Source organism: Camelus bactrianus, chromosome 2 (assembly GCF_048773025.1).
Source record: "Camelus bactrianus isolate YW-2024 breed Bactrian camel chromosome 2, ASM4877302v1, whole genome shotgun sequence".
NCBI classification, from domain to species: Eukaryota; Metazoa; Chordata; class Mammalia; order Artiodactyla; family Camelidae; genus Camelus; species Camelus bactrianus.
The window spans coordinates 56,795,763-56,818,904 of NC_133540.1; the positions used below are offsets into that span (position 1 = coordinate 56,795,763).

The 23,142-nt window shown below is 35.1% G+C and overlaps 2 protein-coding genes across 11 annotated transcripts in view; one reads left to right on the forward strand and one right to left on the reverse strand.

The window, feature by feature from the left end:
* Positions 1–4,005: 4,005 nt before the first annotated feature.
* LARP7 (La ribonucleoprotein 7, transcriptional regulator) lies at positions 4,006–21,912 on the reverse strand. 3 transcript variants are annotated; one of them, XM_045515793.2, is made up of 13 exons: positions 21,761–21,912; positions 15,735–15,938; positions 15,132–15,232; positions 14,976–15,059; positions 14,691–14,855; positions 14,519–14,612; positions 14,084–14,431; positions 13,861–14,005; positions 12,054–12,205; positions 11,157–11,275; positions 7,958–8,117; positions 7,634–7,725; positions 4,006–4,225 (listed from the first exon to the last, which is right to left on the reverse strand). In XM_045515793.2, exons 2-13 carry the CDS (start codon positions 15,934–15,936, stop codon positions 4,145–4,147), a joined length of 1,743 nt encoding a protein of 580 aa, XP_045371749.1. In that variant the 5' UTR covers positions 15,937–15,938; positions 21,761–21,912; the 3' UTR covers positions 4,006–4,144. The 3 variants fall into 3 exon arrangements, with proteins under 3 accessions (XP_045371749.1, XP_010951998.1, XP_074198196.1); XM_010953696.3 differs by having other exon boundaries at positions 14,084–14,434; positions 21,761–21,911; XM_074342095.1 differs by lacking the exon at positions 21,761–21,912 and adding an exon at positions 21,483–21,530 and having other exon boundaries at positions 14,084–14,434.
* A 91-nt stretch (positions 21,913–22,003) lies between these two features.
* Positions 22,004–23,142, forward strand: part of ZGRF1 (zinc finger GRF-type containing 1) — a 58,798-nt gene continuing 57,659 nt past the window's right edge. For 7 of the 8 annotated variants that reach the window (XR_012499349.1, XM_045515787.2, XM_045515790.2 and 4 more), the window contains exon 1: positions 22,004–22,128. The gene's annotated coding sequence lies outside the window, so the exon portion shown is untranslated. The other variant, XM_045515788.2, reaches the window with a different exon arrangement.

Below are 23,142 nucleotides of genomic sequence, written 5' to 3' on the forward strand. Positions count from 1 at the left end.
GGGGATTGAACCTAGGACCTCACACATGTTAAGCATGCACTCTACCACTGAGCTATATCCTACCCCAACTCCTGATAATTTTTATTTATTCATGCCACTAGAAACTCATGGAAATACAAATCTAGATCTATTCCAGTGAAAAGATAACAAAGCAAGAGGCTTATCAAATGGATTCAAGGCATGAAATAGCCTTTTCTTTTCCTGGCATCAGCTAAGCCCATTGTAGGGATATAAGCATGTTGATATTGTCAGTCGATTCTTTTAGTAACTGTTCATCAGCATAAGCTATTACTGTAAATACTACTGTGGATTCCAGGTGCATAGTGGTAAAGTTCTATCAATTCACAAAACACTGTATTATGTTACTCCTTTACCCTACTCCTGACCACACTGGATAATACTAATCTTTTTTATTTTCATTAATCTAATTGACCCATAAAATGGCAGGGCACCTCATTTTATTTTCATTTGCATTTTTTGGTTACTAATGAGTTTATAGGTCTGTTTATTAGGTTATTGGCCATTTATACTTCCCCTTCCTCACCTATTTTTCTATTAAGTTGTGTAACTTTTACTCATTGATTTGTAGGATTAAAAACAAAAACACTTTTCTTAGACCAAGACCTGCTCAGCCAAGATAAAGCAAATCTAAAGCCTTCCAGTAACTTGAAACTATATTCCATAACCTTGAAGTAGTTACAATTATGGCTTTAAGTATTGCTACAGAATGATTAATCATGAAAAGCACTGTCCTATAATGGATGAAAATCTCTGGGAGACAGACCACATTTAGATATCCCTATTCTAATTCCTGTTCCTGAAGTCTCTACTTAGATGATGATCTGGTCTATAATACAAATCATACCTCCAGGTTTGGATCATCACAGACCTGGACTACTTGTAAGGATTTATAAGAATGTTAGTTTGTTTTGTTTCCTTCAGTAGTGGAAGAATTCTCTCAAATACAAAATACAAAAAGCTAAACATCCTTGTGTACTGAGCTGCCATGTATGGTGTGCAGATTGTGCACTGCACAAATCCAAGAACACCATTCATATTGTAATCTATGCAAATGATGATGCCAGGGCACGACTTGTGTATGAATAAGGCAGTCTTATTTGTGCAGTATCATTAAGAAAGTCAACAGACAAGTGGGGACTAAGTACAAGTGATCATGTTGACTCTTTCCTAGTTTTTCACTCCAATTGCTTTTCTATAAGCTTCTTAAGGCATTTAAAAAGATGTGATTTTTTTTAAATGGTATTAATTAAGGTTATATTTGGCTGCAAAGAACAGACTCACTCATGATAACTCAAGAAAGATCTCTGCTTAAATCTCAATCTTCCAGACATAAAAAAACAAGAAGTGAAGTACAGATAGGATTCACAGGTTTCAGACTAGGAAATGATTTTCTGTTAAAAGCAGATTAAAAGATACAGCCTTATAAAAATATAAAATACCTATACAACAACTGTCCTTTAAACCAAGTTGAAAGGTAAGAGGTTGAATTTAGAGGAATGTACTAATTGTTGTTGGCAGTAAAAATTTCTACAGCATTTTTGGACTCTTTCAGACACGCTATATAAAATGTATCTGCCCCAGAATTGCTATTTCAGAAATCTGTTCTGCAGACACACACACATCAACAAAGGTGGAGGATATGATGTTCACTGCAGCATTGCTTTTAGTAGTAAAATAGAGCAGACAACTGCAAGTCCAGCAGAAACACAGTTATATAAACTGCAGTGCATCTCTACTGTGAGGTGCAAAGCATTGGTTGGAAAGACGGAAGTAAGGAAGGCAGAAAGGAAGGAAGCAGGGACTGGTCAGGAGAAAGGGAGGTGTCCTAATCATTAAATGCGTGGTCTTTACAGTAAGAGAACTGAGTTTAATTCCTAAACTAGCTAACTATTATGACCTTGGGCAAGTGCTTCAGTTTCTTCATTTTTAAAGTAGTGATAACAATGGTACCTACTTCATTGAGATGAGGTTTTCCTTGTGAAAGTGATTTTTTTTCATTGTTTTGGCATTTGTTTATTCATTGTATATGTATACATTCATTCATGTATACATATATATACACACACACACATATGTTTATTGAAGTATAGTCAGTTTATAATGTTGTGTCAATCTCTGGTGTACAGCATACGTGAAAGTGATATTGAGCAAGGTGCTTATATAAAATTAAGTGTTGCAGTTAAAGGAAGCAAACTCCACTGATATGCATGCACACTGGCAGGTCCGAAGTAGGTACTTTAAAAAAAAAGGAATGTGAATATTGAGAATCAGCAACTTGAAATGAAAATATCATTTATACAACTAAATCAACACATGACCTTGGGGACCATCCTCAAGCACACTGTTCAATTTAGCTCAATTAAACAAATATTTGGTAAGCAATTACTATGTGCTAACTATTGGATAACGGAAGGAATACACTTACCCAGAGGGTGAAAGGTTAGGGATCTTGAAAGGTCATGCAGAATTATGATGTCAGGAACCCATCTCATATCATCTGGTTTAACTTGTCAAGTCACTTGCATTGTACTGCAATTTTATGTTGACTTGCCTGTCTTCCCCAAAGTGGTAAATTCCTCAAGGGCAGGAGCCCTTACCTTTTCTTGGTATCTCTAATGTCTATAGTTTTCAGCTCTGATATGTAGCAGGGGTAAATAAATAAGCATTCCCTTGATTAAGTAAGAATACATAGATTAATAAATGGGGTTTTCTCCTCCACCACCTTTTTTTGATTGTCCCTAGGATTTATCTAACAAATTGTGTAATTTTTTTACTTACTTTTGTTTGTCTCTCTCTCCTGTAGAGAATGATCCCTGATGTGCTTCACTCATGTCTTCCAGGTACTACAACAGTGTCTAACACAGATAACTTGTTGAATGAGTGCTTATCTTGTTCTATAGATTGCCAAGGGGAGAATTTCTGAAATTTTACTAGATAACCTCTCCAAAGTCACCTTATGACAATTCTCCTTGAAATTCACTGAATTCTTGAAACATACGCCCTCTTTTGATTATTCTGGATCAACTGGAGCATATTTCCTCAGAATCCTCCTAATAGGGTTTAGCAACTATGTATTGATCATTCTTTTCCTCCGTGAGTGTGTATGCTAGCTTTCCTTTATGGAGAGTAAAAAACTAGTGTGTCAGTGGCAACTTGCCAGGATACCTATTTTTGGTAGTAGTAAGTTGCTGCCACCCCAACCAGTGATGTAGCCAATCTCCTCAAAGCTCTGGCCCATAGAAGCAAATAGATTCTTGATTGTTTGCTTCCTACAGTGCATAAAGGGACAGTCAAATGATGTTCCAACTGCTGGACAAAGCTGACAGAACTAGGGACGGGTTTGTAGCCAAGGAGATGAACCCCATGGCTGTCGAGTACCTTCTTGATATCCTGATGAGAGATTAAGATGCCAGTCACGTACACACCCTGGAGGTTCAGTTCTGGGAAGGCTTTCTGCCACTCTGTGATATTCCTGAATAAAATGACAGACTTCAGTTATGCCTAAGGCTGATTTCTAGATTTTTTTTTTCCTGTGTTCGTAGCAGCCATTTGAAAACAAACTCCATACTTTTAAAACAACATTTTAAATGGAAACAGTTCATATGGACTGTTCAATGGAAGCTCAGATAGGCAAGGTGCAATAAACAGAATGAAATATCACACATAAGTCTTCTGCATAAATCAACATGAAAAGATAACCAAGATATCTACAATGGAAAAATAAAGCTACCAAATAATAAGTACAGTGATAGTTCTCCATTAAACATTTTCTTCCTGAACTATTTATGTAGTAATGTTATTTTTGCAAATACTTTATTATTTTTGTAATATAAAAGCAACAAAATTAATAATAATATTCAAAACACGTATTTTCTAAATCACTTTCAGGCTGATTTATATCAGATAATTTCAACAAATACAATGTTTAATGAAAAACTGTGATATATAATGCACTTGTCTCTAGAAAAAAGTCTTATTTAGAAGTTAAGGAACAAAAGTATTTCTTTTAATTAAATGTAGGTTTTAGAAAAACATTCACTATGCATTACTAACATTAAAAAAATTGATTTTCTAAGAATAGTTCAAGCATTCAGTGAAACCTTAAGTGGTGAACAAAATTTTTTCAATCATATTCAGAAAATCTAATGTGTTTGCTTGCTTGTTGAGTCTTTGCGAGTCTAATTTTTTCAGCTTTGGTGATTAACTACAGAAAAAGAAATCAGAAATTAGAATGAATCCATTGCATACCTAAAAACAAAACGGTAATTATGACCAGAAAAAAATCTCATAATTGTTAGTTTAAATAACATTTTTTAAAATGGGGAAGAGGCAGACAAATGAAGTAACTAAGCTTAGGTCAAATCAGTTACAGAGACAACTATGTAGGTTACAACTTATTAAGTATAACAGATATTAAATCTTTGAATTACCTAAAATCCTCTCACTTCAGTTCCAGATTACTAAGAAATTTTCAATTAAAACAGACCATTCCAGTCGCCCTTTTGCTCCCACGTTTTTGGAGACAGCCTGCACTCTGTCTATAGAGTGTGTGCCTACTTTTACTCTAATCTGAGCACCCATCCCCCACACCTCGTGGTCTTTCTCTTGCCTTTTGAAACAGCCTACACTCTATGCAGTATGTATCTCTCTAAATAAATCTACCTTTACTCAAAAAAAAAAAAAAAAAAGACCATTCTATGTTGGTAATTTTTTTTTTGACATTTGAGGAGAGTTAAGGACCAATATTTGTTAGTTGTCCCATATCCCTTTGGTATTGAGTATTAATTATCATGATATTTCTTAAATGATTTGTGGTCTTTAGTAATTATATTGTGCTTGAGTATTCATATATTATTTGAATGAGACAGCATATTTTGGGCTGAGTGCTACGCAAAGGTTTGTTTACAAATCGCTTACAAACTTGAAAAATATTTCAAATAAGGATCTGCTATAAAGACCACTTATTGTTTGTACACCCTTATATAAATACTTGAAAATTTTAAAGAAAGGAAGTGAAATTATGTGGAATGCAGAAGATGACCATTTAAAATGTCTAAATATTCCAAAAGCTTTCTTAATAGAGAAACTTAAAGTTTCTTAGTTAGCTTTGGAAGAAATGAAAATCTTATTCTCTAAAAAACACAGATTCTAATGAGTATTAATTAAAATAGCTTCTTTAAATTGGTGATAAGTGGCCACCAGCAGGAAGTCACTTTTAGATTAAATTAAAAGCCTATTCATCAGTAAGGTGAATAAAAATGTAAATATTTAAAACTCTGTCACACTCATGTGTTATTCACAAATTTTATGAATTCTACCTTTACCTGATGAATATCAGACATGAGTACTTTACAGAGGAAAGCCCATTTTGATGAAAACAACAAAAAGTTCAAATATGCTTTAAAAGCTAAAGAGAAATGAGAAAAGCCTCACTGTGTCCCAGTAGCTGTTATCTAATTTTACCAACATGCTCAAAGTGATAAGACACAAAGATTTGGTCTAGTAAGGATGAATGAGACCCCTCTTGGCCAATCTTTCCTTCATCTTACTGATCTTTCGTCAAAGGTCTCAATTTAACTTATCTGTACTTGATTTTTTTGTGTAAAACTATCATACACAGAAAATAAAAATTTTCTTTACTAACTCCTGTGTCTTTTAATTCTGTATAAAATGACCAGAGCTTAGGAAATTGTCCCCAGTATCCTCTTCTACAATGTGAAAATTAAGAACCGGATTTTTTTATTAGTGCTTTTTCTTTCACTCAGTTATGGACCAAATACAATACTACTGTGGAAATGTGGGCTGGAATGTCAGTGAGGTATTTATGTCATACCTTTGGCTGCTAATTTTTTTCTAAATACTTAATTTCCATTTACTAACATACTTGCTTTCAGTACTCCAGCTACACCACCTCCTAGTCCAACAATCTCCCTTCAAGGCCTCTGTTGCCCCTGACTGGAAAGCTGTGCACTGAAACTCCCCTGGCTTGCTTGCTCACTTCCCTAAGGTCTGCTCTAATGTCATCTTCGCAGAGAGAACTTCCCAGACAACCTCATCTAATACATAACCATAATACTCTTAATTTGATTTTTCTACACAGCACTTATCATCTGACCTATATTAACTGTAAGCCTCATGAAAGCAGGGGACTTTGTTACACACGGCTATATTCTCAGTTCCTAGAATGGTGGCTAACACAAACAGGTACCAAAAATATTAATTAAATGAATTTAACAAGAAAGTAAACTAATTATAGTCTAAATCCCTCTCTGCTGAGAAGCTACTTTGTGTGGTACCCTTTTTTCATTTCATAGGAAGAGCAAACTAGTTACTTCCATAGCTTCAGCCAGGATTCTATACTTTCTGATACTTCTGTTTATCAAAAAAAATCATTCCAATGACACGCCGCACAGTGTAACAGGTAAATGAGATGAGGAAAAGAACTCAATGACAGAACTACTGCTACTACTACTCATTGTGTTTCAACCCAAATTATAAAATCCCCTTACTTCCTTGCCCAAAATTTAATTTATGGAGATGGAATCTTTCAAAAAAACAAAATTACTGATTTCTAGTCTCTTAAAAATATACACAATTTAAATGAAATTTCACACCAATTAGGATAAGTATTATTTAACAAAGTGATTTCAATTTCAGTTGTGAGCTCTGGACTAATGATTTTAACATTTAAATAATTCCAAGCAGGCTTTGAAATTAACACCTCATAGACCTGAAAGAGCCCTAAGGAAGGAAGAAGGCCCCCTCATCTCAGCAAATACAGTCTGCATTCAAGGAAACAGAATTAACAAAGAACAGTAGGACACCTCCCAAATCATTTTAAATTCCAATGGATCCTAGGCAATACAAGGCAGATGGAAAAAACCTTGATTTTTAAGTTTAAGAAAAAAGAATTTTATAAATAGGACTCCAAATCAACAAACCTAGAACACAGGCAGTATAACCTTTTAAGTGCTAACCAATCACAAAAGGATGTACATACATCTTTTTAGATTTTTTGATGTTTATAATTACATTTAAAAACTGACAACAGTAATATTAGTTATTACATTTAAAACCTGATAGTAGTAATATTAGTTATTATGTGCCCTATTTTGTTCTAAGCACTTTAAGATGTATTAACTTTTTTAAGTGTAATACTTTGTTTTAAAAAAATAAAGTAGACAGCTCACTAGCAATGATAATTATCTGATAAATTACTTAGCATCATTTAAAATAAAATTACTGAGAGGCTTGCATTAAATTTTTTATGTACTTATTTAAGCTTGTTTATATCACTTGTTGGCTATTACAGAGAAAAAGGAATAAAGCTTATCATTGCTTTAGGGAATGTTATGCATAGTCTCTCAATCTTATCTGTGGAGGCTCATACCCCCCAAAAAACGCAGTCAAAATACATTGTGTTTTCACCATTAAGACAATCTTTAAATAATCATTTACCACCAAGCTATAAAACAGAGCAGTCAGAGATTTAAATTACATCACTAGTTAAAAAAAAAAAGTAAATTTAAAATTATGTACCCTTCTGTGGAAAATAATTCTAACTTCTTGTATTTCAAAATCTAGAGAAATAAAAAAAATATGAATTGATTACCTTCTCAGTACCTCTTTTCTTTTCACGCGGCTGATTAAGTTTGGCCTGCCTATCTACCAAAATCTTCTGCCAGTATCTCTGTTCATGATCACCTTAAAAAACAGATACAGATCACTGAACATAAGCATACAGATGAAGAAACATATTCAAGGATTTATATTATCAATAACAGAACCAGAATAGTTGTCTCTGACTATATTTAGTGCTACTTTATACATATTAGAATATGAAAAAAATTCTAGTTTCATTAGCCAAACTCACAAATTATAATACAATCACCCCACAATAAGAATTGTTAAATAAGAAGATTCGATGGAGTTTTACCAGAAAGAATCTCCAATTTCCAGCAGTGTTTCTTTTTTATTTCCATATATGCATTTATTACTGCTTGAGCATCCTTGGGAGTTTTAAATCTAGCATGGCATTCTGTGTCTCCTTCCAGCAAATCAACATAAACAACTTCTGAGATTGCTGCCAAAGTATCCTGCATTAGAGTTTAGAAAGATATAAAATAAATAATAAAAATGTCTCATTATAATTCTAAAATTATTCCAATGATTCTATTAGAATGTATTATATTATTGAGCCATATGCCATTTAGAATGAGAAGTAACTATCCTACATCAAACATTTCCCCTAAAATACATACAAATGCCCTTAAAAATTAGACAACGTTGAGACAACGTTGAGAACCAGTTTAACATCAATTCTAACAAGTTTCTTTCATTCAACAGCATCTTTAAAATCTTAACTGGAATGTGAAAACTGACTGCTTAAGAAAAAAAGCAGAATGTACAAATACTTCCCTCCAACCCTCAAATCTAGAAGAGGGCTTCCAAGCCTGGGTGTAGTTAGAATAAAGAGCAAAATTAAAAACACAAACAAACAAAACCCAAGCGGAATTAAGGAAGAAGTATGTTTCCACTCACCTGTACAAAAGGACTTATGACTTAAAATACATGTAAACTTTTAATAACTATTCACTGAAAAAATTTCATGGAACCTACAAGATCTTGGGTTCCTGAGTAGTCTATAGGAATATAGCTCAAGAGCTTTTACTCTCTGATAAAATACCTAAGCAACTTCTTCTAAACAAGATGAGTCATACAGCAAGGAAAAGTTCTACCTATAATGCCTGCTGTGAGGGCCAATTAACAAGATTCCTGCATTCTTAGTCTTTTTTTTTTCACAGCGGGTTTTACAGTCTATGCAATGTAATTATGCAGGAATGTTACACTAATTCTTAATTCATCAACTTCCATTCATATAACTAAAGAAGTAAGTGGAGAGTCACAATTGGGAAAAAAAAAAAAAAGGATCTTACCCACCTGATTCCCTTTACTTTTTAACCCAAAATTTCAAGACACATCTAATTTAGATTACTTTTACATGCTGGATTTTTAAGTCTGAATTATAGAAACAACTGATCAATACCTGGAAATGTTATTTCATAAGAAAAGTTTATTAGTTAATAAGAAAGATGAAGTAGTAAAAACCTGTGCATCTGTAGAAGCTAGGGACTGAGTCTTAACTCATTCTAGCAATAAGAACATTGCCTATCACAAAATAGGCACAGGCATGTAATAAATGTATGCTAATTTCATGAAAAAATAATTAAGAGACCTGGAGAGAAATATACTTACCAAGTCTTCCCAGTTCTCTATCTAGTTAATTAGTATTAAATTTAGGCACAAAGCAAGAAAAAGAAGGTATGAAGTGATGATATTTGAATATTTTCATTGGTACTAGTTTTATAATTGATTCATCAGACAGATTAGGTTACTACAATTCAAAAGATATTTACTAAATATCCATTATAATGCCAGGATAATCTCTGGATTTAAAACCCTCTTAGAATGACAAATTAACCTGGTAATCACATGGGCAAGTCACAGACAGCAGTAACCATCTTAGCTCAGTTTTTGTTCCAGCAAAATGTAAGTAACTACTAACTTGCTTAATGCAGTTATTTAAAATTCTGGTGATCATAAATGAAGAACTTGTAATTGACTTAATTACCATTTAGACAATAAAAGCTCTTTGATAAATATAATTAGGCCTATGTCAGTCATTTCAAATAACAAACTTTGAGTAATTTTTCTGTTAAATCTTTTGCAATCTGACTAACCACAGCAGCATTTACATCTTCAATTTTCTATACTTCTTACCTGAAATTCTATATTGCTATCAAAATCTGAAATGCAAGCTGTTAATATCAATTTGGGATTGACCAAAATCTTCATGAATATCATAATGAGAATCTAAATTTATGTGTTAGTGACAGCTACAAGGTTTCAGATAGAGTACCTACAGATGATTACAGTGAGCAACCTTAATGGTTATGCAAGTTAAAAATGTGACTGGTATGAGTCTATGCAAAGTCAAAACAACATACTAGATGGCGCTGAATGTCAGTGTAAGAATTTTAAATACGCCTGCCATGTTATAGAACATATCAGAGTTAAAAAGAAAATGTCTCATCTAAATGGGTAATAAGGTTTAAGCATAAATAAAATAGGGTATTCCTCCATAAAGGAATATGTGAATAAGAAATTTCTGTACAAAAGGCTATAGAAGATTAAATAAAGTGGAAAAAAGACTAGAATAGTATGTGTAGTAATTTGAAGTGTAAATTGTGTAGAACTATAGATTTATTTGTACATACTGGCAAATTTTTTCTTTACACTTTTCTACAGTTGCTTCAAAAATTTTCAATAATCAGCATGAAAATAGCAAAAAAAAAATTAAAAAATAAAAGTTAAAAAGGCTCTTTTTTCCCCCCCGAAAACCTGCATTTCTTTCAGGAAAAAAATTCAGTTCCCAGGAGCATTCATTAACTCACAAAAATAAACTAAACCCATGGTAAGTGAAAAATATGCATATTATCTCTTTTATTCCAAATTAGTTCTGTTTTTAAGTCACAAAATCTTTTAGGAATCTACTGAAAGTTAAAAGCTCTAATGAAAACAAATTACAAATTCTCTAGTTTGTCCCAAACCAGACAACACCAGTTGATTAAAATTTTATTTTAAAAATAATTCCAGACCAACTCTAATGTTGATTCAATCTTTCAAAAAGTTTTTTTTAAAAAAGCACTTTGTATTTTCCTAAAATCCAGTTTCTCTGGATTTTTCCGAAAACAGAAAAAGTTCCCCCCAAAAAATGAATACTGGGAAAGCATTTTACTTTATCTACTCTTTTAGTCATAATGACTATAGTATGGTTTCCTCATGCAACTATACAACCACCACTGGGGTACCAACAAAAGTAAGCACAAACTGCAGTTTTCCTACCGAAGGATTAAACTATGCACTGTAAATTTGATCCAGGGAGGAACTTTCATCTGTAGAATTTTCTTCAAGTCAAACTTAAGGGTTATTGTGGAATCGAATGCAGTAAGTAGTTTACCACTGGAAAACGAAATTCTAATTTGATTTGCTTGTTCTCCATATTCAAAACATTTTTACATGGGGGAATTTTTAAGAGGAGAGAGGCAACTACCCTGGGGATTCAAAAGCATTACCCTGACTTGTTTCCTGCCAGGTAGAGGCTCAGTACTAATGATCTTCACAATCACACCACTCACAAACTGTGGTCCTGCTGCATTAACCTTCTCCTGGGGACAACTGTCTTCACTGTTTGCTGGTGATTTGAAAAGAAAAAGATTACAAATTAATCTCTTATACTTAATAATTTAACACTTTGGAGGCTCACTTTAGAAAAACAGTAATAGTTTCTCAGGCTGATTTAAATAATTAAATGGACTCACAAAGTTATTACGTTGTAAGTCACACTACTTCCTGTAGATTATCATGAAGTAAAATATAAAAACTTTTACTATTGTAGGTACAAACTCCTATCATTAGAAGAGCACTTGTAAAACCTTAAAAAACAAGTGCCCCCTTTCACTGAAACAAGTAACAAAGTGCTTTACTCAATAAAGAACTAAACAGGCATAGGATAATATATTATATAGAGAACATTTTATATAAATTACTTATATTTTCAATTTACAGGAATTTAAAATTTATCCTAATATCTAGTATTTCATGAGAATCTTGTTTTAATTTGTTCCTGTTTGTGGTTAACACCAAGGAATAAAATGACAGGTGACAAATTACCTATCTTTGTTTTCACAAACCTGCTCAATTCATAAACTGGGTATTCACTACTAAATCTGATTAATAATGAAAAGTGTAGAGAAAATTTACGTGATTAAAATTCTGTTTAAAATGAGCCAAGTATTCTTATATTAAGAATAAATCACACATCTGAACATCTTCACAAATCAGTAACTGTACTAATAACCATTGTATAATCAAGTTTTCAAAACTAAATTTTATTCAATAGTAACTCACAAAGAGTATTTTAGTATATAAATACAACATAATGCTACAAAAACTATCATAGTGATGTTTACTTTTTTCATTTTTCATTCCTGATTTATTAGGTACTCCATTGTCTCTTTCCATTTCTGACTCTGATTTTATTTGGGATATTGTCTTTTTTAAAGAAGCCATGCTGGCTTTTTGCAGCGCTAAATACTCTTTTTTCAAATCCATCCATTCGCTCCTGTAATGAAAAAAAAATAGTGACAACAGACCATTAAAAGTAAATATTTAAATATATACACATTCACAGTGACTTACAATCATTCCTCTTCCCAGTCTGTCTTTCTTTAAACACTTACAGGCAAATTATTTCCCGAGGTCTAAGTCCATCTGGCAAGCCAGCAAACAGGAGTTCACTTTGCCCCAACATTCAGATTAAATGTTTTCTATCAGCCAGTTCAATTCTTGGTATGTTTCAAATATTTGAGTTTATGAAAATAAGTGTTGAATTAATTAACTAGTAACATTTACTAGAAAAGTCAGTTAACTCTGGGGAAAAATGAGAAAATTTAAAGATTATTTGTTAAACTGCTTCCAATTTGAGAGATAACATTCCTTAACATTTACTTGAATCAAAAGGATTTTCTAAGAAGAAAAAAACACCCCATGGAAGCAATTTATTTATTTACCTACATTTAACATGTAGATGTTTCTTCAAACAGCTAGAGCTCCCCCAGATAGAAACACAATGCCTCTCCAGGCTCTGCAGGAGCACTCATTGTTAGCCCTAATCTCTGCCATCAAACAAGCAGATAGAGGATTTTTTTTTTTTAAAAAGAGGAGGAGGATATCTGTGGTAATGGTTTTAGCGGTTAACATTGACATCTGTATACTTCAAAAAAAAAAAAAAAAGTATCCAGACCCACCCAGGACCATACATTCCCTGAGAGCTGATACATTAGAATAACAAAGGGCTCTTGTAATGATTCTCTGAGATAAAAAGGCAAAAGGAATTCAGGAGTTAAGAATAGTATAAATAGAAGTGCCCAAAGTCCTTTCCTTTTACCCTTCAAGAGGAGAACTAGATCCTTTGAAAATTATAACTCAGAAGGTTAAGAAAACTTTCTTCTAAAAGGTAAGCGATTTACTTTCTTTTACTTATTTCTCTCCCCTTCAGTAGATGGACTCCCTTTAACTTTAACGTGGAAGTACTTTCTGTGATTTTTAAATTAGTAAGTGCTTCCATGTTTTAGTAGAAGTGAATCCAAATTATGCTTCCAAATGCAAATGGCAATCTTTAATTTATAGAGGCCAAGGGGATCCTCTTTGCTTTAACATGGGGGTACCTGCTGTGTAAAACAAAAGTAAGTGCTTCCATGTTTCAGTGGAGGTGTCTCCAAAACAACACATTAATTTTGATCTCAGATTACTTTTTAAATTTACAGGTCAAAAAGTATGCATGGTTTCAAGTTTTTCCGAGACTGGGCTCCCCACCACTTAAACGTGGATGTACTTGCTTTGAAAACAAAGAAGTAAGTGCTTCCATGTTTTAGTGATGGTAAGTCTTCCTTTTACATTTTAACTTCAAGAAAACTTCCTGAGTACTTAATGCAACTGCTGGTCTATGGTATACTGAAATCTGTTAAGGAACACCCTCTACTTTAACATGGAGGCACTTGCTGTGACTTTATAGAAAAATAAGTGCTTCCATGTTTTAGTGCGGTGGTTTCTTTTTAACCCTCAAACTGTGGTATACCAACTTTGTTCGCAGATCGTGGCTACAAACCATTACTGTTGCTAATATGCAACTCTGTTCAATACAAACTGGAATTGCACTTTAGCAATGGTGATGGAGTGTGTCAATTGCCAGCAATATAATTTGTACCGTTGACTTACTTTGATAGTACTCTTAATGGTATAACTTCTTCTCCCATCTTATGCCTCTCTTTATGTTTTTTCTTATGCTTCCTTTTTGCTTTTAAGAGGGATCCGTCTTTTATGTCTCCAGTATCCTTTTCCTCCTCAGTAGAGACTTCTAATTCTAAATTAAATAACAAGTTTAGAAATTAGCACTTAAGAAAATAAGTTTATCTAATCCTACCCTTAAAGTTAGAAATACCTTTGCTTTCTTTGCAAACTTCTGAAGCTTCTTTTTTAATGTTGTCTTTTGGAGCCATTTTTTTAACTTTTGATTTGGGAGCTAGGCAATCTGCATCTTCAGAGCTGCTTCTCTTCCTCTTCCCTGTTTTGACTGAAGGTAAGCTCAAGACTTCAGCTCTTTCCCGTTTTTTCCTTTTCTTTGAGGGTGGCTTTTGGGGTTCAGTAGTCTCTACTTCAGAGCCCTCAGATGTGGTCCTGGATCTTTTTACTTTGCAGACACTTTCCTTGCTTGTGTCCATATCTGACTCTTTGGTATGGGTGTCTTCCTTCTTGACTCGGCCTTTCTTCTTCTTTTTCTTTTTCTTTTCTTCTGTAACAATTTTATCATCTTATTTACTTTATTATCAATTTACTTCAACTACGACTAGTTAAATAGTAATAATAAATAACTCACCGGCTACTCTAAGGGCAGGAATGGGCTTATTTTTTACTGTCTTAGGAAATATACCAGGTTTCCTTGGTGCTTCTTCTGGTGGGTTATTAAGAAACTGAAATGAAACAGGCAAAATTGTGTTACTATTTAAACACTTGGTAATTTTTCTTTTTCTTCTAGGTTCTGGACCTACCTCAATAGCTTTTGCTGCTTGTTCTTTTGTTTCAAATTCCACAAAGGCAAATCCTTTTGGATCTCCAGTAGACTTATAATGTGGTATACTTATGTAAACAACATTGCCACATTTCCCAAATACTCTTTCAATCCAGCTGTGATTAACATTTTTGGGAAGTAACTCCTATGATGAATAAAATATTAAAGCTTAACTCAGAAGATGAATAAATTTTTTCTTGAATATTAAATATTAAATGTTTCTGTTTGGGGATGACAGTTCTGAGCTTTTCCAGAAAAGTCTTACCACATATACGGTTCGCTCATCTTCATCCTTTGGTCTTTCACCCAGAGGCTTTTTTCTCCTGATTCTGGTGCCTTCTAAATCCAGCTTTAAAACGGGATATATAAGGTTAATACACTAATACAATATTGTAATAAAATAATTTGTAACAATTCTTACCTCTACAACAGCTGAACTTTTCAGTGCTCTGGCTATTAACTTTCCATCAGTGGTCAATTTTTTCATTTTGTTGAATGACACGAGAAGTGATATATCGACATCTAATGGAAATATAAAAGTGAATAAAGTTAAACCAGGATAAGAGTTATGTGGGAAGAATTCAATCTGCACCTCTAAGTGCAGTCATGGCTATAAGTTAATGTAATTAAATTCATTTTAATTAAATCTTAAGACAAATTTGACACACAACTCCCAACTAGTCAAAGGTGTTTTGGGATTCAGACTAGTTAAAATGTCTGAATTCTGCACATGCCTACCCATTCTCAAATATACATGGTAAACATTTTATTAAAGTGTATCTTTTGAATGATTTGGGGAAAAACTGCTTTTAAATTGCTAGAGTTCAATTTTAAGAAGTGAGCTACACTTAGTTTATTAGGCAAAATTATACACATTACATTATAAAAATACACTGTATAACTGCATTGCACTGTAATTTGTGTATATATCATGCACTGCATACACATGGAATTAACACGAAGTAGATAAATAAGTAGTAACAACCTTTAAAATTGGTTCCATTATAAACTAAAGCAAACTTACACCCATCTCTAGATTTTTCTATCTGCTCTCGAAGAAACCTATCCTTGTGAAGATTTGCATCTCCAAACCAGAAGTCCACTTGTTTAGCAATATCTGCAAGCACCTGTTTAACTCGAGACCTTTTTTTTTTTTCTACTTCCTTTTTCTTTTCGGTGCTTTCCTCTTCCATTGCCTTTTCTTGATTTCCACTTTCAGTTTCCATTGCTGTCAACAGGAAAAGTAAATATTAAAACACTGCAGATAATTAGTAATATAAAAAAATTGGCCCTTGTTTGAAGTAAGCAGACTCAAGTTTGGCTGCCAGAGAGATTTTTGCTAATCAGCCAAGGAAACTTTCATTGGCCTCTTTTTAATCATTCAGTTCTCATTTGGCCTTTTGCTTTTTACTTTTTAACTTTTCATAACTTACAACTTGTCTTAATGTCTTAAAACTGCAGGGTCAGATTATTTTGGCATAATTTGTCTACATTTATATCTCACCAAGCTACACCTGTAAGTCAAGGTATAAAATTAAGGAAGAGATTTCACCAAATCACAAAGTTATTCATATTTTAAAATAAAACCTCCAATGAAATAAAAATAAAGTTGATTCTTTTTTAAAATGTTCTGCAGCTGACCACTAGTAAACAGAAACTATCTTTTTAAGATGAACTTCCTGTCCGTGTTTATTTCTTGGACAGCAATTCTCAATCTCCTTGTTCAAGTTACTTTGCATGCTCCCTCAGCTCTAGCCATACTGGTCTTCTAGCTGTGGGTAAAACTCGGCTGGCAAACTCAACTGAGGGCTTTTGAACCCCCAGATAACATCGCTTGCTCCCTTGCTTGCTGAAGTCTTAAAATCATTTCTAGACAGATAACTCTTATCTCCCCTGCCTTATTTTTCTGCATTGCACTTAACCTTCTAAGATTACTATAAAATATGTTTATTCTTTATCCTTCCTAGAAAATAAGACTGATGAAATCAGATTTTTGTCCGTTTTGCTTAGTGATGCATCCCTAGTCCCTGATACGTATCTACTCAAAAGATTTGTTGAATGAATTGTGTCATCTTAACTGAATCACTAAAGATACATACACAAAAATGTATACGAGGGAACCTTAACCTCAGGCCTGGGATGATAATGCAGTGCAGGCTTGCCTAAGAATAAACCTCTGTCTTCTATAACATGGTTTTCTTAGAAACAGTTAAGCCAAGTGGAGAGAGTTTTATCTGTCTCCTCTGAGGCACTGGGGATGGAGCTGCTATAAGTTGGTATGCAGGCCTTTAGGCCTGTGACCAGAATGACATAATAGGTTGGTGGGCAAAAGGGGCTAAAGCTTTTACATATTAAGGTGACCCAAAACACCTTTGCCTTTATCTGTGGAAGCCATACATGTCTTGCAGATAAAGGGTGAAAAAAGTAGTAGGTTTGGGTTAATTGCTGGGGCTGGGCCTCCAGATCAGATGGAGATTCTGTCCTCACTGTATCTTCTGCTTCGTACTCTTAAAAATTCAGTGAAAATATTAGATTAAAGCCTATTTGTGTCTCCTAAGTCTGTCAGCGAGAATCGGCTGCAGACAGAAACAGAATAATGTGTTTCAAGGTGACATCCATTAAGAGGGTACAAAGCCACTAAATACATTTCAAATCTCCAACTAAACATGAATTCTCACCAAAATTAACAGAATATTTTGGCATTTTAGAAACAGGCTTTTGTCAATCAGCCAAGCACCAATTTTAAAAATATACAAGTCATGAAGTATTTAGATGATGCCAGCATAACTCATAAGATGGAGGTACTTGTCAGAATTAATTATTAAAAACAATCAGGTGTGATTTAGTGCTACATAACCACATTCCACACCTCACACTCTCACTTCCCATCATGCTAATGAAAATGAAAACAATGATCTCCACTGTCTGCTTGACCTCCACTGTCTGCTTGACCTCTGAGCACCATTCACAGGGTAACTCCCTCAATGAACATTTTCCTCATTTGGCTTCCTGGAGAGTTTTCTTCCTTCTCCGTTCCCTTTTCTGGACCCTCCCACTCTGCTCTCCCTTTACCTACTGCCTAGGGCTGAATTCAGTCCTGGGCTCCCTTTTTTTCTCTCTCCTGGGTTCCCTTCTTACGTGAACAGGCATCCTTTCTGAGGGTCTCTGGCTCTAAGCTCCCTGGCTCTATGCTGATAATATTCTCCAGCCCTAACCTTTCCCATTTAGCTACCCATTCCAACATTCAACTACCCATTTGATGCCTTCACTTGTTTATCTAAAGTATATCTCAAGCTTAAATAAACCTAGTTACCTCTTCCCCTTAGGAAAAAAAAAAGTATATCTTAAACTTAAATGGCAAAAATTGAACTCTCAAGTTTTAACAAACCTATTTTTTGTCTAGTTTTCCCCATCTCAGAAAACACCAGTGACAAAATTGTTGGCAGGGTAAAAAATAATGAAATCCTCCTTAATTCTTCTTTCCTTACACCCCACAGCCAATTCATTAGCATTTTGGTCAACTCTACCTTTACAAAATATATCCTGAATGTGAATACTTGTTATTTCTTCCATCGCAACCACCAGTTGCAAGCTACCACGGTGCCTTGCCTGAACTTATGCAAAGGCATCCTAACATTTGCCTGCTTCTACTCCTCTTCCACTATCATCAGTTCTCCAGATAACAGCCAGAATGATCATTCAAATGTGCAGCTAAAATCATGTCCATCTCTTGAACAAAACCCTCCACGGTTTTCTTATTATACTCAGAATAAAATCCAAAATCCTTACTATGGCCAATAGGCCCTATTCGATCTGGCCTGGGGCTCTTGCTCTAACTTCATCACTCACAGTTTCTTCCAGAGTGCTCATTCCAACCACAGCACACCATCCTTCTGTTCCTTAAACATGCTAAGGCCATTTCCATCTCAAGGCTTTTGGTCTTGCTGCTCTCTAGCCTGCCTGCCACACCTGTAGGGATTACTTTCTGTTCAGTCAGGTCTCTACAAATGCTACTTTCTCAAAATTAGGCTTTCTCTTTCACCCACGGAGTTGGGGGTAGGGTACAGCTCAAGTGGTAGAGCACATGCTTAGCATGCATGAGGTCCTGAGTTAAATTCCCAGTATCTCCATCAAAAAACTAAATAAAATAAAATAAAAAATAAACCTAATTACCCACCCCAAATAAATAAATAAAAATAAAATTCCCTCCCGGTCAACCTTAACCCTCCCTGCCCTCTCAGTCCCCACTTCCTATACTTGTGTCCTCTTATCCCACCTGGAAATATAGTTTTCTTGTCTGCCCCACTAGAATATAAACACTATGAAGGTAGGACTTCAGGGTGACCACAACTTCAGCATTTATTGAATAGTTACATAATATATCTAAAAGGATCTAATAAACTGTAAAGTGTTAAGCATTTCAAGTTATTTTGTAAAGGGGTAGGACTACAGAATTACAAACTACAAATGTAGGCTATGACTGTCACTACAGCAGGATCCACTGCTACCCTTCCCTTCTGGAAAAACTACAAATTATAAAGGGCAGACTACCAGCTCTTTAATTCTTTCACTGTTAAAGCCACTATTTAAGGAAATAGTGGACAGAACTGCACAGAAAGTCCCAAGTCTCCCAGATGTCAGACGTTTCCCATCATTCTCATATCTCAGATACTCTCCTTCTTTTCTTCTAAGGATTTTCTGTGGGTTGGAGAATTAAGTTCAGAACACCTTGTCGAGTTTGAATAATAACTTTTCTGCAATTTTTGATCTTAAAAATATATTCTGTAGATAATCATTTTAGAGTAAGATATGGATTAAGCAGCAAATAACAAGCCATGGTACAAATTTGCTTCCCTACACAATGGTTGAGGAAAATCAGGAAGTTATATGGCAGTACTTTTGTTACAATTTTGATCTTCAAGGTTTACTTTCTCAGTGTCCCATGAGAATAAACGTGTGTTGTCAATCCATACGCTCCAAATCAAACTCATTATCTTTCCTACCCATGTCTGTTCTACTCATCATCCTCATTTTATCAAGGCTGACATATTCCACTTAGTTAACGAATCAAGCTATTTACTAGCTGTATGGATTTTGAACAAGTTACCTCATCTTTCCATGGTCTATAAAATACGAACAGAAATTATACCCACATAATAGAATTGTTTTAAGAATTAATCAAAATAATGTATATAAAACAATTTTCATTCCTGTTATATAGCACACACTCAATAATACATAACCATTATTATTTATCATTTTATCATTTACCAATCTGTCATTAAGTCCTATCATTTCAAACTTTGGAATGACTCTTATCTCTATCCAGTGTTTTCCACAACTACAGTCACTATAATATGGAAACCTAGTTTATAAACTGTTCTAGAATCATCCATCCTTCACATAAGCTGTGTAACCTGTCTAAAACACAAAATTTTGTGACTCTGATGTCAAAACTTTCAACGTTAGAAATTCCTTAGCACCTTTTTTGTAACATAATATCTGTTTGTTTGTTTTTTTTTAAATTGTTAAATGAACCACTGGCTTCAGGAGCTTTAAACAAAAAATAAAAGTTACTGTGTAACAATGCCAGTTACTTTACATACATTGTTTTAAATCCTCAAAATCCTTCTAGGTTGTTTCTTTTAACAAAGGCTCAAAGGTTAAGTGGCTTGTCTAAAGCTAGCTGGGTAAGTAAGTTCAGGTATGTTTGACTACCACATTGACCATCTTTTAGTAAAATCTCCTGCAACCTGTCACCATGCAGTCTGTGTTCTGACTCAGGAATTCTTAACCTGAAGCCCATGGAATTTGGGGTGAGTTTTAAGAATTCTTGTGAATTCTATGAAATTTTTAAAAGATAAATTTTAAGGAAAGATAAAACCATGACTTTTGTACAAATATAAAATGAACACGTCGGAGATTTTAATTTAAGCAATTAACCAGGGAACTAGTTAAGCGTTAGAAACCAGTTCAAAGAAGAATTCAAAAACTAGACACACACAAATACAAGCAATCAGGAATGTTGAAATAAATTTGTTAATAGATGCAATCACAATCTGGGCAATAATTGCAAGATTAGTTTCCATTATTATTGTTTTCTACAACTTCCACAATTGTAAAATAGCTCAAGACAGTGGAAGTCTGAGATAACCTGGGAGAGTAAGCTAGGTAAGACATCCAGTAGATATTTTTTCTTGGCCATTTCAACGTCTTTCACAATTTTTCAAAAAAAAAAAAATTATAGCAAAATGTTTTAACATGTGCATGCATTTTCCTGGAGTTTCATCCATAGCTTTTCATGTTTTAAAAGGAAATGGTGTTCCCAAAGGGTTAAGAACCATTGTTCCAGTCACAGTTGACTATTCTGCGGTACCCACTTTCCTGTCTCTGCGCCTTTGCTTTAAGTGAGTCTTCTCGTCTTACCTGCCTTATAAACGCCTATTCAATTTTCAAAACCCAGGTTAAAAGGCATCTTACTCTCTGTAGCTTTCCACTATCACATCTCCCCTCATCAACTGCCTCCCCATCCGTTTTCCCTTAAGTAGGTCTATTAACGCATTCAGTATACGGTATTTAACGCTTATTTTTCGCTAGCTTCCTCCCATAACTGAATTTTCAACTCTGTGAATGACAAGGACTAAAGTCCTGAAAAAAGAAAATGACTTAAATTTAAAATACAAATCCTCACATAAGCTATCCTTTGGCCACCAAAACTCAAAAATTTCCCAAGTAAAGCATTTTCCCCTTTGACTAGTGCCCCTCTCTGTACCCGTCCTTCCACGCGGAAGCCTCCAAAAGCGGGACCGGCCCCAAATCTTCCAATACCTGACAACACGCGCCCCCAATCACTGACAATTGGAACTACAAGGGCTGCCAGAGGACTTTTGCGCTTGCGCACAGAGAACCAGGACCAGCGAACTGATGGGTTCGTGGGAGGGGACGGGGTGAGAGGGACGATAGATGATAGAATGGACTACATGAAAAAGGACTGAGAGGAATTTAGACCTCACCCAACCTGGGCGACCGTACAGTCCACTTGGAACTTACTCCGTTCAATTCCCAAAATACAGGGCCAGAGACTGCGTCCTTCAGTGCTTCCCGTCTCCTGATCCTTATAGTCGTCTTTGTTTCCGCGTCATAGGATGAGCGACACCCCTCTCCGATACGCCTTGGAAAGGAAGGCCCAGAGGCTGTGCGTCCGTCGTTTACGTCACGGGAGTGGGCTGGCTCGGAGTGTAGGGCGGGGCATTGGAGAACGCGGCCGCGCAGGAAGCTCGCAGCCAGTGAGGAATTTGATTGGCGGTTTAGAAAAGGCAGTTCCGCCCGGGGCCTTGGCGGGCGGGCTAAACGTCGGGTCTTGATCTGGTGTGGTCGCGATTCGATGACGTCGCAGACTTCGCGGGAGAAATTCGAGGGTGAGTTTTGCGTAATAGACGGGTGAAGTGAGCTTTTTCCCGGGGTTTCCGGGGAGTGAGGGTGGATAGGCCAGGGGTTTGGGCTAGAAGCGGTGTCGCCGATTTGGCGTGACGCGACAAAGGAATTTGCTCCCTCAGAAGAGGACCGGTAAGGGTGCTGTGTGGAACCCCGATTCGGTCACAGCTTGTTCCGACTCCCTGTAATTATTGGCGTCTCGTCTTCACCGCCTTCCCCAGCTTTGCAATTCCCGTGTGAAAACCAGAGATAGTTTTGCTGTTTGTTTTTAGGACTGACAAAGAGTCAATTCTCCATTGTCATTTGGTTACACAGAATCATGGTAATTAGAATGTAGGCAAATAAGATGTGGGCTTCTTTTGGTTAGTTAGTTGGACTGGATGGTTTCTTAACAGGCTTTGGGGTTCGTGACTCTTAAGCTTTTAAATCTGTGAACCATTTAGGGATTCGAAAGGTCCTTCTTGTTCCAAAACAGGAGGACCAAAAACATCTCGTAGTACTTAGCAGAATAATAGCTCATATTTTAGTGATAACATTGAATTTTATACACAAGTGTATAAAACACAATAATGTATGTGTATGTATTTGTGTGAAGATACGTATGTATTTCTGAATGTATGTAATTATTAAAGAACATCTGGGGTCTCCACGCCAAAGACTTAATATGCACATTAAGCTTTTACTCGTTAGCGGTGGATCAACACATAAATTTTTACAGATGTGGGTAGATTAAGACTTTCAGAAAGCTTTTTATATTTGCACCTCACTTAAATATATGATGCTAAAAACATTTTTTCTGTTCAATGGTTAAGGAAAGGGTGTTGACTCTCCTTTGGGAATAAGGGCTCATCTAAATATTTTAAGATCCAGTTAGCCTTTTCTTTTGAGGTTTAACGTTGCAGTCTAATTTACCAGTTATGAGAGTTTGGACCTTCTCAGTTCCTTTTAAATTGTAAATACTACAAGTAATATTTCTGACTTAGGAAAACAATGGAATT

Excerpts from the sequence above, each read along its gene's own strand:
- LARP7 (XM_010953696.3), bottom strand. The coding sequence starts at position 15,936 with ATGGAAACTGAAAGTGGAAATCAAGAAAAGGCAATGGAAGAGGAAAGC. Across the intron at positions 14,856-14,975 it reads ATGAGCGAACCGTATATGTG|GAGTTACTTCCCAAAAATGT; the intron begins GTAAGACTTTTC and ends TATTCATCATAG. Across the intron at positions 11,276-12,053 it reads AGGAATGAAAAATGAAAAAA|CAAACAGTGAAGACAGTTGT; the intron begins GTAAACATCACT and ends TCAAATCACCAG.